The 18,272-nt window shown below is 49.5% G+C and overlaps 1 protein-coding gene across 10 annotated transcripts in view; it reads right to left on the reverse strand.

The window, feature by feature from the left end:
* rfx3 (regulatory factor X, 3 (influences HLA class II expression)) overlaps positions 1-18,272 on the reverse strand; it is a 667,766-nt gene that overhangs the window by 84,220 nt on the left and 565,274 nt on the right. For all 10 annotated transcript variants that reach the window (XM_072516895.1, XM_072516900.1, XM_072516898.1 and 7 more), the window contains one exon: positions 10,506-10,603. In XM_072516895.1, coding sequence (XP_072372996.1) covers positions 10,506-10,603 — 98 coding nt within the window. The remainder of the gene's footprint in view (positions 1-10,505; positions 10,604-18,272) is intronic.

Genomic DNA, 18,272 nt, shown 5'->3' on the forward strand with positions numbered 1-18,272 from the left:
CTGATGTGCTCCTGTGGTGTGGTGGACCAGATGATGACGTCGTCAACATAGACACGCACCCCTTCGATGCCCTCCATCATCTGTTCCATGATTCTGTGAAACACCTCGGATGCCAAACGGCATTCTATTGTAGCAGAACCTGCCAAAGGGAGTGTTGAAGGTGCACAGCTTCCTGCTGGACTGACCCAGTTAAATCTGCCCAAAACCCTTTGAGGCATCAAGCTTTGTAAAAATTTTAGCCCGGGCCATTTCGCTCGTGATCTCTTCCCATTTGGGTGTGGAGTAGTGTTCCCTCATGATATTGTTGTTCAGGTCTTTCGGGTCGATGCAGATCTGGAGTTCGCCAGAGGGCTTTTTTACGCACACCATGGAGCTGACCCATGGCGTGGGCTCCGTGACCCGGGAAAGCACTCCTTGGTCCTGGAGATCCTGCAGCTGCTGCTTGAGGCGGTCGTTGAGTGGTGCTGGGACTCTACGAGGTGCATGAATGACCGGGGTGGCGTCCGGTTTGAGACGTATTCTGTAAGTGTAGGGCAGTGTGCCCATGCCCTCGAAAGCCTCCTGGCTGTGGGCGAGGAGCGAGTGGAGCTGTGCCCTAAAGTCTGCATCCGGGAAGTCGGACGTGCCTTCTGGAGACAGAGTGTGTACCCGTTGAACGAGGTGGAGAACTTTGCACGCCTGTGCGCCTAGCAGGGAGTCCTTCGATGATCCAAGTATTTCAAAGGACAGTGTGGCTGTGTATGCATTGTGTGTGACCTCGAGCTGACAGGCTGACATGGCCGGGATGACATTCCCGTTGTAATCGACCATCTGACAGCGGGATGGCCGAATCGGTGGTTTGACCTTCAAGGCGTAGAAGGCTGACCGTGCAATAAGATTGGCGGAGGCACCAGTGTCTAGACGGAATGTGATTGGTGATCGGTTGACCGTTAGGGTGGCACACCATTCTTCACCCGGATTAATGCTGTTCACTGGCATCGGCTGGTGGGTCCTACTTGGGGACATCCGATTCCTGTCAATGGCCGCAACGCGGAAGGCTTCCCGGTCGTCGGTATCACCAGTCCGGACATCGTCAGGGTATGACTCAGTGTATGGAGGCTGAATGGCCCGCACGTCCCTGCGAGGCTGGCGGAATTGGGGAGCGTTGGCAGGTTGAGCTGCTCGACAGCAGGCAGCGTAGTGTCCCATCTTGCCACAGCGGAGGCATTGTCGGTTCCTTGCTGGACATTGCCGCTTTAAATGTGCGGATCCACAGTTGCCGCACGTCGTGACGTCATGGTGTTCGTTGCGCCACCGCCCATGCGTAGTTCGGTCCTACGTAGAGCGCGCCTGCGCGTCACGTCCCTCTGCGCCACTTTTGTGAAGGATGTCTTGCACTTCGTCTTGTCCTCACCTTCCGCGAACACCATGGAGTTGAAGATGTGAATGGCGTATTGCCCTGCCATGGAGAGGAGGAGGGTAATTTTCCTGGTGTCCTGTTTAAACAGCTTCCAGTTGACGCCAAGGTTTGCAGCGATTTGGAGCGGCTGCGGCGGGCTGATGGTGTCCATGGCGCAGGATGGCGGATCCCTGAAGACGTGCAGGCAGGTGTCACAGTTGCTGGGTTCCAAACCTGGTACTATGTCGTGTTGGGTGTTCCGCTATACAGACGAACCAACACGGTTGTAGATGGTACAACTCTGTTTTATTACTCTTGATAACAACATCTGTAAACTTATGACTGTGGTTCGTAATTTACCCGTTAACCTGTGGACCCAGCCCTAACATTATCTTAGAGAGGCACTCAGCACACGGTGTATGAGTGGCATGCTGTGAGCTCCGTGCCCTGAACTGTCTCCTGCTGGAATCCACGGGAACTGTGGTGTTCCCCGTTTTATAGTGCGTGTGCTCTCACTGGTGATTGGCTGTGATGTTGTGTGTGTGTTGATTGGTCCGTTGATCTGTCCATCAGTGTGTATGTGTGTTTGCACCATGATATGTTTACCTGAATATCATGACACTCATCTCAGTCTAAATGATCAGGCGCTGAGACAGTGCTCCCGTGTTCCAGATTCTCCAGCCAGTATCTACCCCCCTTGAAAACCTTGTACATTTCAATGAGGTCAGCTCTCATTCTTCTAAACTTCAGAAAGTATAGAACTAAAAATATTCGACTACAAAAGTGAATAACCTCGAACTTTCCCACATTTTATTCCATCTGCCACCTTCTTGTCCAATCACTGTCTATATCTCTTTACTGCCTCATTGTGTTCTCTTCACAGCTCACGCTTCTCAGGTGAGTGTTAAAGCAGTAATCTTTTTCACTGACTCTGTTACTGATCTCTAGTTTCCTGATAATGGGGTGCTTCCTGACAAGGGTCTCTTTTCAGGGGAGCTTCCTGACAACAGTCTCTTTTCTGGGGTGCTTCCTGACAAGGGTCTCTTTTCAGGGAAGCTTCCTGGCATGGGTCTCTCTTCTGGGGGCGTGTGAGGGGTATTCCTTTTTTAGGGGATCTCTGTGGGGTAACTCTGTATTTAGGGGGTGTCTTTATTTAGGGGGTGTCTTCATTTAGGGAGTGTCTTCATTTAGGGGGTGTCTTCATTTAGGGGGTGTCTTTATTTACGGGGTGTCTTTATTTACGGGGTCTCTTTATTGAGGGGGTCTCTTTATTGAGGGGGTCTCTTTATTGAGGGGGTCTCTGTTGGGGTGGGTCCGGTCATTTGCACTGGGTGGAGGGGGGAACCCACAAAATCCAGGGGTGGGGGGGCTGACATGCGCTGTGGGGGAGCTGAATTGCAATCCGGGGGGATGGTGGCCAGCTGCGGGACCTTGCTATCTGGCTGTCCTTTCAGGCTAGTGACCTGTTAGGGGATTCCCTAGTAATCCTCGCCATAAAAATGATTGGGAATCGCTTCCTGATTTGCACATCCGCTGCAATTCAGCTTCAGCGGGGCAACATTATATGCCTCGATCAAGTATAAAAGTAGTGAAGTGTTAATGCAGATGTACAGGGCCTTAGTTAGACTGTGTACAGTTTTGGTCTTGTTACTTAAGGACATAACTGCATTAGAACATTTAGAGAAGGTTCACTTGACTGATTCCTGGGATGAAGGGATTACTTTGTGAGGGAATGGTTGAACAGGTTGGGTCTGTACTCATTGGAGTTTAGAAGAATGAGAGGTGACCTTATTGAAACATGGAAGCCCTGAGGGATGCTGAAGGATGTTTCCCCTCGTGTAAGAGCTTAGAGCTAGAGGACACAGTTTAAAAATTAAGGGTCACCCATTTAAGATTGTTATGAGGAGAATATTTTCTCTCTCAGAGGGTCATTAGTTTGTGGAATACTCTTCCCCAGAGAGCAGTGGAGGCTGGGTCACGGAATATATTTAAGCCGAGTTAAATAGATATTTGATCAACATGGGAATTGAGGGTTATGGGGGACGGACAGGAAATAGAGTTAATGCCGCAATCAGATCAGCCACGTTTTTCTCAAATTGCGGAGCAAGCTCGAGGGGTCAACTAGCCTACTCCTGTTCCCAATTCTTGGGTTCTTGTGTTTTAACCTACTACTATCCGTTACTTCCTTAGTAAGGCATGGATGGATTTCCTTTGCTGAGTTTTTGTTTTTTAATGGAATGTATTTTTGTTCAAAATTTTTATATGCTTCTTTAAATGTTTCCCACTGTTTCTTTATTGCCATACCATTAAATTTATTAATCTAATCAAGTGTAACTTGCTCTACCCTCATATCGATGTAGTTAGTTACAGATCTTTTATTATGAGATTACTAACTGTAGATCTAAAAAAGCTTTACCCAGCTTGGTTCCATAATGTATTGTCACAAGAGCATTCTACAAACTCCTGTTCTGACCACCTTCGCCAATTTGACTGGTTCAGTACATATGAAGATTAAAGTCACCCACAATTATTTTATTGCCTTTGTTACAAGTTCCAATTGTTTCATGCTCTGTCCAATGATACAACTGTTAGGGGGCCTGGAAAACCATTACCACCAGCGTTTTCCACCCATGCGGATTCTACATCGTGTCTTCTGAGCCAAGATCCTACCATCAGGGCTCCTTTCTTTCTATTCTGCTTATCTTTTTAAAATGTTGTGTACCTTATTTACCAATCACCTTGTAATCATGTCTATGTAATCATGATTCGATCGAAACCTCTCTATTTGTGCCACTAGTTTACCTAACTTATTATTAATGCGCCGCTGATTCAGGTAAAGACCCTTATATTTATTTTGCTGATTTGTGTATGGATCTTATTTGTTGATGCACCATTACCTTTCAGACTGTCGCTACCTGTCCCAATATACAGTCATTACTCAAACCACTTCTTTAAAAAAATATTAAAGGCATTTTCTTATAAACAAACAAAAGCTGAAGAACAACCTAACAACAGTATAAACAACTCGCCCACCTCCCCCCCCGCCCCGCCCAGCTCCCCTAATATCACCCTCTCCTCATCTCCTACTTCCGCATTTTAATTCCCTTACCTCCCTATCCCCTCCCTGCTGACCCCTCAAATAAATCAATAAACGGCTTCCACCTCCGAGTGAACCCATCCACCGATCCCCTCCAGACGAACTCGGCCTTCTCCAGCCTCAGGAATTCTGCCAGGCCCCTCACCACGCCCCCTCTTTCAGCGGCTCCGAATCCCGCCACCCAAGCAAAATCCATCTCCGGACTATCAGGAAGGCAAAGGTCAGGACACCGGCCTCTCTCGCCCCTGGACTCCCAGGTCTTCCGACACCCCGAATATCACCACCACTGGACTCGGGACCACCTCCACCCCCGGTACCTCGGACATTACAACCGCAAACCCCTGCCAGAACCCTTCAGCCTTGTCCAAAACATGTGGACGTGATTCATGGGCCTCCCCACACACCGCCCACACCTATCCTCTACCACCTCAAAGAACGTACTCATCCTTGGTACCGTCATATGCGTCCTATGGACTATTTTAAACTGGATGAGGCTTAACCTCACACACGACAAGGATGCATTCACCCTTCCCAGGGCCTCAGCCTACATCTTGGCCCCCACCTTCCCTCCCAGCTTCTTCTCCCACTTTCGCTTTATGCCCGCCACCAGGGCCCTCTCCCAATCCATCAGTCCCTTGTAGACATCGGATACCTCTCTCCACCTATCTCGCCCCTTGACAGCATCTGGTCTTGCAACCCCAGGGGTGGCAGCACCTCTCTCCTTACAAAATCCCAGATCTGCAGGTATCTAAAACCGTTTGCCCGGGCAACTCGTACTCTTGCTTCAGGTCCTCCAACCTCGCAAATTTCGCCCCCCATGAACAGATCCGCAAATCGCTCGATCCCTGCTTGCTGCCACCCCCGAAACTTCGCATCCAACCCCCCACGGCGCAAACCCATGGTTGTCGCAGGTCGGTGCCACACTGAGGCACCCTCCAATCCCAAATGCTGCCTCCAATGCCCCTACACTCTTGGGGTTGACACCACCACTGGGCCCATTGAGTACCTGGCTAGCGAGAATGGCAGAGGCGCTGACAATAAAGCCCTCAAACTTGTTCCCCTACACGCCGACCCCTCTCCCACAATAAATTTCCAAACCAGAGCAATATTCACCGCGCAGTAGTAGTTCATTATGTTCGGCAGCGCCAACACCCGCCCACGCCAGGAAAACCTTCCTAAACCCCGGGGTCTTCCCCGCCAATACAAACCCAGACATTAACCTTCTTAAAAAACAACTTAGGGTCGCAAATTGGGAGGTTCTGAAACACAATCAGAAACCTTGGCAACACCATCATTTTTACTGTCAGCACCCACCCTGACAATGACAGCGGCAGCATATTCCACCTCTTAAAACCATTTTCATCTGTTCCACCAGCCAAGCTAGGTTGAGCTTGTGCAGCTGCGCCCAGCCCTGAGTCACCTGGAAAACCAAATATCTAAAGCCCGCCCCACCATCCTACACAGCAATTCCCCTACCCCTCTCTCCTGCCCTCTAGTCTCAATCAGGAACACCTCGCTCTTTCCCATATTCAACTTGTACTCCGAAAACCGGCCAAATTCCTCTAAAATTCCCATGATGTCCCCGATACTGCCTAACGGGTCTGAAATATACTGCAACTGGTCGTTCGCATACAATGAGACCCTGTGCTCGATGCCCCTCTGCTCAATCCCTCTCCAGTCCCTCAAAGCCCTAAATGCCATTGCCAGCGGCTCTAATGTCAAGGCATAAACTGATGGGAGAGTGGGCACCCCTGCCTCGGCCCCAATGAGACCATGTGCTCGATGCTTTCCCGCTCAAACCCTCTCCAGTCCCTCAACACCCTAATTCGCCATTGCCAGCGGCTCTGTTGCCAAGGCAAAAAGCAACGAGGAGAGTGGGCACCCCTGCCACGTCCCTAGATGCAGCCCAAAATACCCCAAGCTCATTCGGTTCGTCTGCACCCTCGCGACCAATGCCTTATACACCCAGTCCACAGACTCCTGTCTGAACCCGAACTGCCCTAATATGTCCAGCAGATACTCCCACTCCACCAGGTCAAATGCCTTCTCTGCATCCATCGCCACCACTACCTCTACCTCCTGCTCCTCCGAAGGCATTATGATTACATTAAGCAGCCTCCTCACATTTGCTGTCAACTGCCTCCCCTTCACAAAACCAGTTTGATCTTTGCCTATCACCCCCGGGACGCAGTTCCTCGATTGGCGAGGCGAGCACCTTTGCCAACAACTTGGCGACTACATGCAGTAATGAAATCGGGCTGTACAACATGCAGATCCACCCAGTGCAGTGCATGGTCCGAAACCACAATCGCTGAATACCCAGAGTCAACCACCCCACCAGCAATGTCTTATCTAGCACAAGGAAAACAATCCAGGAGTACACCCAGTGCACATGGAAGAGGGGCTGTTTAGCACAGGGCTAAATCGCTGGCTTTGAAAGCAGACCAAGGCAGGCCAGCAGCACGGTTCAATTCCCGTAACAGCCTCCCCGAACAGGTGCCGGAATGTGGCGACTAGGGGCTTTTCACAGTAACTTCGTTTGAAGCCTACTTGTGACAATAGGCGATTTTCATTTCATTTCATTTTTTCAGGATGAAAATTCCTTCATCCTAGGCCTCCCAAACCTCCATGGGTCCACCCACCCCGCCATGTGCTCCATAAACCCCTTCAGCTCCTTCGTCACTGCCAACACCCTCGACGGCTTAGGACTCAACTGGTTCAAGCTTGGTTCAATAACCGTATTAAAATCCGCCCCCCCCCCGCCATAATCAACCAGTGCGAGCCCACATCAGGAATCTTTGCTAACACACGCCTCATAAAATCTACGTCATCCCAATTTGAGGCATACCAGAACCACCGGTATCCCCTCCAACTTTCCACTAACCATCACAAACCACCCCCCTCCGGAATCGGCCACAATGTTCCCCACCTCGAACGCTACCCACTCATTCATCAACACCACCATCCCCTCGTCTTCATAGCCCCGAATGAAACACCTGTCCTACCCATCCCTTCCTCAACCTCGTCTGGTCCCCTATCTTTAAGTGCATCTTCTGCAAAAAGGCCACACCCGTCTTCATGCTCCTCAAGTCCGTGAACACACACGCGACCGTTTGACTGACCCATTCAGCCCTCTCATGTTCCACGTGACCAGCCTGGTTGGGGGGCTCCCCACCCTCCCCTCCCCTGCTGATCAGCCATATCCCTCCAGGTCCATCCTCGGATGTCCACCGTCAACGATCCTTTTTGAACTGTGCCACACCAACCACACCCTTGTCAGCAACCCTCTCCCTCCACCCTCGAACAAACAACCAACCCCATCCACACCCCTTGCCTGTCTCCTGCCAACCCCCCGTTAACTAGCTGCCCAGCTAGCATGGTAGCCCGCACCCAAGGCCTCCAAGCTCCCTAGTTCCCCTCCCCAACAGTACACCCCGAAAGATTAACAAAAGGTGCACTCACTATCATTGTTCCCCATGAAAAAACCTGCCTTCCAAACACCCCACCATCCAAAACTTTAAAGAATACACAGACTCCTCCAAAGTTCAATGTCCTTACACTCCTCCCAGTCCATAATCCCTCACAAACTCCATTGCCTTCTCAGGCGTGCCAAAATTATACTCGTGCTTCTTGAAAGTCACCCGCAGGCGGGCCGGGTACAATGTTCCAAACTTCACCCCCTTTTTTAAGAGGGCAGCCTTAATCTGTTTAAACCCAGCCCTCCCCTTCCCCACTCCGCACCCAGGTCCTGATACAGCCACAGCTCAATCTCTTCCCAGATAAATTTCTTGGTCTGCCTCGCCCATTGAAGAATCGTCTCCTTGTCCAGAAAGTGGTGCAATCCCACCACCATCATCCTCGGTGGCTCGTCCGGCTGCGGTCTCCTCATCAACGCCCTGTGCATTCGGTCGGCCTTCAGGGGCCGGTCAAAGGCCTCCTCCCCCATCAACTTCTCCAACGTTTTGGCCATGTACGTGCTGGCCTCTGCACCTTCGATGCCTTCGGGCATCCCAACAAACTTGAGGTTTTACCTTCTGGTGTGATTCTCCAGATTCTCCACATTCTCCCTCAGCCTTTTCTGGGTTTGTCACATCACTCCTACCTCAGTCATCAATGAGGTCAGCTGCTCCTCATGCTCCCCCACTCCCTACTCCACTTTCTGGATCGCCCAGCCCTGGGATTCCAGCCCCTGCTCTACTCTCTCGATCCCTGACTTAATCGGTCCCACCACTTTGGTTATGCCTTCCAGGGCTTCTTTCCTCTGCTGGCAAAACCTTTTGTGGACAAACTCAATAAACTGCTCCATCGACCACTGGGCAGGCTGAGCAGCCCCCTTTTCCTCCGCCATCTTATCCTAATAATAATAATAATCTTTATTGCCACAAGTAGGCTTACATTAACACTGCAATGAAGTTACTGTGAAAAGCCTGTGGCGCACCATGATGATTCTCTTTATCCTGCAACTCTTTAATTCTTGCCCCACTCCTTGGGCGCGATGCTCCACTCCCACGCCGAAGTGGTCGCGCCGTCGTGAACGCCGTCGAGGTTCACGACGGCGCGGAACGGCCCCAGGCCTGACCGATTCAGGCCCTGACAATGGGCCAGTATCGGGGCCGCGTCATCTACCCGCGCCAGGCCTTGTCGCCCGCGTAAAAGCGGCGCCACCTAGATGACGCGGCCGGCGCCGCATAACGGACGTCATCCGCGCATCCCGCAAGAAGATGGGGGACGGATCTTGTGGGGCCGCGGATGGAAGGAGGTCCTCCTTCAGAGAGGACGGCCTGATGATCGGTGGGCACCGATCACGGGCCACCCCACATTCCAGGTGAAGCCCGGTGCAGGATCCCCCCTCGCCCCCCCACAGGCAGCCCCCCCAGCGTTCACGCACCGCCCACGACTGTAGTGACCAGGTGTGGACGGCGCTGGGGGGAACCCGCCGTTTTGGCCTGGCCGCTCGGCCCATCTGGGCCTCAGAATAGCGGGGGTGCCGGAGAATCGCCATTTTGGGTATCTCCGGCGATTCTCCGGCTTGCGAAACTCGACCGGGCCGTTCCCGCCACTTGGGAGAATCGCGGGAGGGCGTCGGACCAGTGTCCCCGGAAATTTTGGCGGCCCAGGCGATTCTCCCAACCGGCGTGGGAATGGAGAATCGCGCCCCTTGTCCGTGGATCCATCCACCAGCCACACCAGAGGAGGAAAACCTTACCCAGGCACTCCTGCACCTCTTGCGCTCAAATGCTTTTCCCTTTGGGCGGGGAAAAGACCGAAAAAATCCACCTTGAGCGGGAGTCACTAAATGTGCGACCGCTCACTCTATGGCCACCACTCAAACCATTTCTGTTGTCTCTACTTTTAGCTACAGATTTCTAAGTCTGCCTTCACTTGAACCTTCCACTCCCCCCTCTCCATTTAATTTAAAGCCCCATCCAGAGCCTAAATTCTGTAATTCACAAGATCACTGATCCTAACCCAGTTTTAACGGAACTCATCCTAATGGACAGCTCCTTCTTTTTCCAGTACTGGCGTCAGTGCCCCGTGAATCGAAACAGCTTCTTCCCACATCGCACTTTGAGCCACGTGTTTAGATATCTAATCTGCTTGATTTTATGTCAATTGGCACATGGCTCATGTAATAATCCAGAAATTATTACTTTTGAGGTGTTGCATTTTAATTTGGAGCCCAACTTCTCAAACTCTTTCAGCAGACCAACATTCCTAGTTCAATCCATGTTGTTGGTTCCTACATGGAACATAACAACTGGATCCCCCCTTCCTATTTCAAGACGATACACAGCATGAGGAGATCTCCATTACCCTGACACCAGAAAGGGAACACAACCTTCAGAACTCTTGAATCCCAGGCCAGGAAGGCCATATTAACACATATTCAGCATTTAGCAACAGATGATGTTTAATGAACTATGTAACAGAATGTTGGCTACATTCCTTGCTGAAGAGCTTTAAAGCTTCTATCCTGTAAAGCAATCAGCAATGTAATTCAATTTATTCTGTGGCAATTCCATCACTCACCTTGGTGCGAACCATTTGCTGTGGAATATTGTTCATGGCATTTGTTAGCCATCCTTCGAGGCTTTTTGCAAAATTGCGAACGGCTTGGGTCAAGGCACCTAGCAATGGCAAATGTGAATAAAAATACATGAACTGAAATCAACAGAGTTAATCAATCATTTGCAGTATCTCATCTAAAGTCTATCATATAATGCCCTTTTTTCAGATCTTAGACACTGAAGTATACTGAAGAACTTTATAATTCAACTGAGGAAACATCGTTGAGAACTGGGTGGTTCCATGGGTTAGATTCTGGCCTTTCACCTCAACTACCTAGATTCAAATACAGCCCAGATGGGACAAATGTTTCTCCATTTGTTGTCCATAAAAGTTTAACATAACTTGAGTTTGGGCAGTCACAAACCAGTTCCCAGAGGGCATAGATTTATGGCACAAAAATGCTTCTCATTTGGCATTAACTGGTAATGTTACTAAGAGTGGTTGGTATGTGAAATGAAAAATAAGTCAGTGTCAGATTAAAGAGCAGTCTTTTCTGGTTTAGGCATATTATTGGGACAGAGTTGTATAGACTTTGCAGGCTATGCAATATATGACCTTAGACAGGAAGAATACAAAAACCGTCTATTATTTGAATGCACAGAAACTGCAATGTCTATAGAATGGAGGAGCATAAGTCAGGGCACTTGGCCCATCGAGGCTTTTCCACCATTCAATGAGATCATGGCTAATCTGATATAATCCTCAACTCCACTTTCCTGCCTTATCCCCATAACCCTTGATTCCCTTACTGATTAAATATCTGTTTATCTCAACCTTGAACATACTTAACGACCCAGCCTCTACATAGCTCTCTGCGGTAAAGAATTCCACAGATTTGCTACCCTCTGAGAAGAAATTCCCCTTTATCTCGGTGTTAAATGAGTACTCCCTTACTCAGAGATTATGCCCTCTGGTCCTAGATTCTCCAACTAGAGGAAACATCCTCTCACCACCTACCCTGTAAGACCCCTGAGAATCCTATATGTCTCAATAAGGTCACCTCTCATTCTTCTAAACTCCAACGAGTACAGGCACAATCTACTCAACCTCTCCTCATAAGAATATTCCTCCAAGTCTACCTCATTACACATCACTAAATCCGGAATTTCCTGTTTCCTAGTGAGCTCTACCACAAGCTGCTCCAAAAATCATTCCACAAATTCCTTTTCTGGATCCGCTACCAACCTGATTTTCCCAGTCCTCCTGCATATTGAAGTCCCCCATGATTACTGTAATATTGCCTTTCTTATATGCCTTTTTTGCCCCATATCCTGACTACTGGTAGGGGGCCTGTACATAACTCCCATCAGAGTCTTTTTTCTTTGCAATTCCTCAACTCTACCAACACATACTCTACGCCTTCCGACCATATATCGCTTCTTGCGATCAATTGAACTAAATTTCTTACTGACAAGGTATAACTGCCCCCTTGTACATCCTTTCGATAAGACACATATCCCTGGATATTTAGATCCCAGAGTTGATATCCTTGCAGCCGTTTACCTTGTTTCTTGTGACCGCCCCCTTCTCATAGTTGTACCTTTATCTAGTGTGTCTGAAGTTAGATTCCTGTTGCTTTCCATACTCTCTGTTCTATCACTTGTTCTGGAAACTTTATTAACCTTTCCTGAGCTCTCGACACCTTTAACTAATTTAATGTCCTCATTGTTAATATGCACTCCTACCTTCTCCTTTAACTTTGATTTTCTAATTTTCCATGCAACTAAACCCCGCCCACCCCACTATTTAGTTTAATGCCCTATCTTCAGCCCTAGTTATGCAATTTGCCAGGGCTCTGGTCCCAGCATGATTCAGCTGAAGATTGTCCCATCGGAACAGCTCTCTCCTTCCCCAGTGGTGCCAATGTCCCATAAATTCAAACTAATTTCTCAAACACGAATCTTCGAGTCACTTTTACCTCCTTAATCTTATTTACCCTATGCCAATTAGCTCATGGCTCAGGTAGTAACCTAGAGATTATTACGTTTTTGGTTCTATTTGCCTTCCAAATACCTGCTGAACTTGTAAGCTAGCTTTTTGTGATTAATGCACGAGGGCTCCCATAATCCCTCTGTGCTGCAATATTCTGCAGTCTTTTTCAATTTAAATAATATTCAGTTCCTTTATTGTTCTTACCTATGTGTATAGCTTCACATTTTCCTACATTATATTTCATCTGCCAAATTTTTGCCCAATCACCTAACCTGCCTATATTTCTCTGTAGATTATTTGTGTCATCCGCACGACTTACCTTCCCACCTATTTTTGTGTCATCCGCAAACATGGCAACAGTGCATTCACTCCCCTCGTCTAAATCATTAATATATATTATAAATAATTGTGGCAACAGAACAGATCCCTGTGACACTCCACTCGTTACGGGTTGCCACCCTTTCAAAAAAAATTTAAAATTTCAAAACTAAAGTACACAAATCACAAAAACTTTCAAAAGCATAACACAGTGCAAACAGTTTGTAATTCCCTCCCCCCCCTTTTCTCCCCTTAGAGATTCACCTTAACAACCCCCCAGTCCCTCCCAAAACCCCTCTTCCCTCCGCACCCACTGGCAACAAACACAAATCCTTGAATAAAGACAAATCTTGCATCTTACGAAGAACCCCTCCTCTGACCCTCTAAGAGTGAACTTAATTTTTTCCAACTTAAGAAACTTTGCCACATCTCCCAACCATGCTGACACCCTGGGTGGCTCCACCGACCTCCAACCCCATAGAATTCGCCGCCGGGCAATCAGAGTGGCAAAGGCCACACCATTGGCCCCCTCCCCTCCAGTAGTTCCAACACTCTGAAAATCGATACCAACGGGCACAGCGGCATCTTCGCCCCCACGATCTCCGACAGTACTTCAAAAATCGGGGTCCAAAAACCCAGTAATCTCGGACATGACCAAACATTTGGACGATTTGCTGGCCCCCCTCCACATTTCTCGCACTTATCTTCTACCTCTGGGAAGAACCTGCTCATATGAGCCTGTGACATATAAGCCCTATGCATCACTTTAAACTACCCAGCTCATCCTAGTTCAAGATGATGTCGTATTCACCCGGTACATAACTTCACTCCAGACCCCCCACCCAATTCCACTCCCAGCTCTTCCAGCCACTTCCGCTTTATCTCCTCAATGGGTGCCTTCTCCGTATCCACCAACCACCCGCAAATGTCTGCAATCTTCCTATCCCCCCGCTTGTCTTGTGTTAACAACCTGTTCAGCAAGGAATGCTCTGGCAGCTGAAGGAATGAGGGTAGCTCCTTCGCAAAAACTCCCGCACCTGCATGTACCTGAACTCACTCTCCCTTGGCAACTGGTATCTCTCCTGCAACTCTTCCAACCCTTCCATGAACAGATCCCTAAACTGCTCCACCCCTTTCCTCTGCCAATTCCTATATGTTGCATCTATGTCCGCCGGAGCAAATCTGTGATTTCTACATATCGGTGCCAGTACCGACATACCCCCACACCAAAGTGCCGCCTCAACTGATCCAAACCTTTAGAGACGATACCACCACCGGGCTCACAGTGCACCTAATTGGGAATTGGGGAGAACAGGAGGGTCCAGGGTCCTTAGGCACACCCCTGCACTCGAAGCCTCCTCAACCTGCACCTACTCTGCGCACTACTGATGCACCTTCTCCACATTCGCCGCCCAGTATTGGTATAGCAGATTGGGAAGGCCAGCTCCCCCACCCGCCGTCTCCTCTGTAAGAAAAAAACCCCTCCAAATCCACGGCACCTTGCCAGCCCATACAAATGCCAAAATTAATCTGTCCACTTTTTGGAAGGATGCCTTTGGCAGGGGGGTTTAAAAACAAACAAAGCTTGGTAGGGAGTTCAACTTGACCATCTGTATCCACCCCGCCAGTGACAGTGGGAGGGCATCCCAGTTCTTCAAATCCCCTTTCACCCCCTCCACCAAACTGCCCAAATTCCACTTAAGCATCATCGCCCACCTGAACACCCAAATATCTAAACCTGCCTCTGGCCAGTCTGAATGGTAGGGCACTCAAATTAGCACTCCGCCCTTGGGCGTTAGTTGGAAACACTTCACTTTTTGTCACAATCTTTATCCTGAAAAAGCGGCAAACTTCCCCAAAACGTCTATTAACTTATCCATACACTCCAATGGATTTGAAATATACAACTGCAATTCATCCGCCTGTGGCGAGACCCTATTCTACCTGCCTCCCCTTATAGTGCCCCACCACTCTCTTGATGCTCGGAGTGCAATGGCCAAAGGTTCAATAGCCAGCACAAACAGAAGCGGGGACAGCGGGCACCCCTGCGTCGTCCCTTATGTAGCCGGAAATCTCTTGAGCTTGATTAGCCATGGGGCAGTAACCCCACCCAGGAGATAAATGTAGGCCCAAACCTGAACTTCCCCAGGACCTCGAACAAATATCTCCACTCTACCCTATCAAATGCATTCTCCCCATCCACGGACACAATCACCTGCGGCACCTGACCCTTCGATGGAGTCCTAACAACATTCAACAATTGTCTAATTTTACTCGACAGCTGCCGCCCTTTAACGAAACCCGTCAGATCCTCAGAGACCACCTCTGGCACACACTCTTCCAGCTGCCTAGCTAACACCTTAGCCAGCAGCTTCACATGTCTGTGTAAAAGAGAGATGGGAGGGCAGCACAGTGGCACAGTGAGTTAACCATGTTGCCTTACGGCGCCGAGGTCTCAGGTTCGATCCCGGCTCTGGGTCACTGTCCATGTGGAGTTTGCACATTCTCCCCGTGTGGGTTTCGCCCCCACAACCCAAAGATGTGCAGGGTAGGTGGATTGGCCACGCTAAATTGCCCCTTAATTGGAAAAAATGATTTGGGTACTCTAAATTTATTTTAAAAAGGGAGATGGGCCTGTATGATCCACATTCCATCCACAAAAGATGTGGAGCCAATTTCGCCGAAAACTGTTTGTAAAAATCTACCGGGAAGCCATCTGACCCAAGCGTCTTCCCCGACTGCATAAATCCAATCGACTCCATTACCTCATGTAGTACCAGTGGTGCTTCCACTCCCTGACCCCTCCCCCTCTTTACCTCCGGGAACACCAGCCCATCCAAAAAGAGCCCCATCTCTGCCTCCTTTCTTCAGAGTTCGGAACTGTACAGCCCCCTGTAGAAGGCCTCGAATGTCTCATTAATTTTTGCCTATCATCATCACCAACTCTTCCCCCTACCTCTGCACTATCTCCCACATGGCCGCTTGTCTTCTTAACTGATGCGCTAATAGGCGGCTGGCGTTCCCACCATACTCATACAGAACCCCCCTCGATCGCCGAAGCTGGACCACTACAGTCCCTACCATCGTAAGAAGTTTTACAACACCAGGTTAAAGTCCAACAGGTTTGTTTCGATGTCACTAGCTGTCCCTATCATCAACACATCAAATTCCCCTTGCAACATTTTCTGCTCTGCCAACAGCTTCCTGGTCGGTGCCACCGAATACTGCCGAACCACTTCAAAAATTGCGCCCCCCCCAACCCCCAAGTATCCTCTTTCTCTCTGCTCTCTTCACCTTATCTCTATGCACCTTGAAATAAATCACCTACCCCCGCACCACTGCTTTCAATGCTTCCCAAAACGTGGAGGGCAAGACCTCCCGTTTTGGTCGAACACTACAGACTCCTTTATCATCAAAGTCACCATTCCACAGAACTTTTAATCTGTCAGGAGCGCCAAATTCTTCTTCTGGGAGGGTCTCTGTGCCTGGCCCATACTAAGCCTTACATCCATGCAGTGCGGCACGTGATCAGAGACCACAAATGCGGCATATTCCACCCCCACTAACCCCGGGAACACCGATTACCCATGATGAAAAAGTCTAGACAGGAATATACATGGTGCACATGGGAGAAGTGGGACAACTCTCTCTATGCCAGATGCCTAAACCTCCATGGGTCTGCCCCATCCACCCGTTTCTTAATCTCACCTGAACCTTCACCCGCAGGTACGTCTCCTGGCGAAAAATGACCTCCGTCTTTTTTTGTGCACAAACACCTGCGATTGCTTCACCGGCCCATTAAACTCCCGCATGTTCCAAGTCACTATCCTCACCGGCGGTCCGGCGGCGCCCCACCCCTGTTCAGGTCCGCCATTCCAATCCCTCAACACAAAACCACCCCTGTCCCCAATCCCCTTTCTTGTTCAGGCCCAATCAAAATTGCAACACCTACTTCTCTCCCCTGCCTCCACCCAACAAGCTACCTACGTCACCAGCAAATTCCCCCCGTCCCCAACTCCTCCCTCCCCCAAATTGCCTAACCAACCCCAAATCCCCAGCCCTGGCTACCCATCGCAGCCCCCTCCCCACACTGCTTCCATTCGCCAGCATCCCTACTAATATGGTAACTCCCAGCTGGAGATCAACACAAAAGATCCCCATCCATATTGCTCCGACTGCCCCTCCCCCCACATTGCCACCCCCCCCCCCCCCACCTCCACTCCAATCCAAAGCCCCTCCCCACCTTCCTGGTCCCTCATTCCCCCCCCCCCCCCACTCCAACAGGAATAATTCCCCCTTCAACCATAATAAAATAGCAAAAAAGCCAACATGTGCAAAAAACAAAACATATTGCCAACATTTTACAAACATATCAAAAATCAAGGATCTCCCACCATTAGCCCTCCTCCAAACCATGCGCCTTAATAAACACATTTGCCTCCTCTGATGTTGTAAAATGGTGTTCTTTCCAATTAAAAGCCACCCAGAGTTTGGCCAGGCACAACACCCCAAACTGGACCTTATTCCACAAAAGCACCGCGTTGGCGTAATTAAAACCTGCCCACCGCTTGGTATATATTCCGATCTGCTGCCATTCCCAACTGCAGTCTCACATTATCCTTGCCCATCTCAGAATCATCTCCTTCTCCTGGAATTCATGCATTCGGACTATCACCACCGATGGCGGCTCCCCAGCTCTCGTCCTCTGTCGTAGACATCAGTGTGCCCGGTCCCCTCTGGGGCCCATTCACAGACCTTCATCACCAACCAGCTTTACAAACATCTTCAAGACATAGGCCGTGGCAGTTGATACCTTCACCTCCTTCAGTAGGCCCAGGGTCCTTACATTCTGCTGCCTGGATCCATTCTCCTGATCGTCCACCCTCACCTTCAACTCTTTACTGGCTGCTCCCAACATCGGCTCCTTTCCCTCCAAAACCACAATCCGATCGCTGTGATCCGTTACCGCCTTTTCCACCTCATGGATCTTCGCACCTTGCAATTACAGGTGCTTCTCCACCTGCTCCAAAGTTCCGGTAGAGGGACCACTGCTCCCTCAATTGCCTTCGACCAGTCCTCTTGCATTTCTATCCGATGCTGCTGAAGCTCACTCTTGATCAACATCATCAACTGCTCCACAGACAGCGGAGTGGGCGACGACGGTGCGCTTGACACAATGTCCCTCGTTATCCAAAGCTCCCTAAACTTCCCAATCTTCTCCTTTGTTCTCTCAGGAACGGGACTTTCCTGAATCCTAATCAACTGTCGCTTGAAAGAGTCCCACATGTTCGAGTTGATTTACCCTCCAACAGCCGCACCCAATCCAAATTCTGCAATTCCGGTCTAATTTTATCGCAATTTGCCTTTCTCCAGTTTAACACCCTAACGCGAGGGTTACCCTCATCCCTATCCAAAAGTACCCTAAAACTTACGGAATTGTGGTCACTACTCCCAAAATGTTCCCCTACTGAAACCTCA

Source organism: Scyliorhinus torazame, chromosome 9, assembly GCF_047496885.1.
Source record: "Scyliorhinus torazame isolate Kashiwa2021f chromosome 9, sScyTor2.1, whole genome shotgun sequence".
Lineage (NCBI taxonomy): Eukaryota > Metazoa > Chordata > Chondrichthyes > Carcharhiniformes > Scyliorhinidae > Scyliorhinus > Scyliorhinus torazame.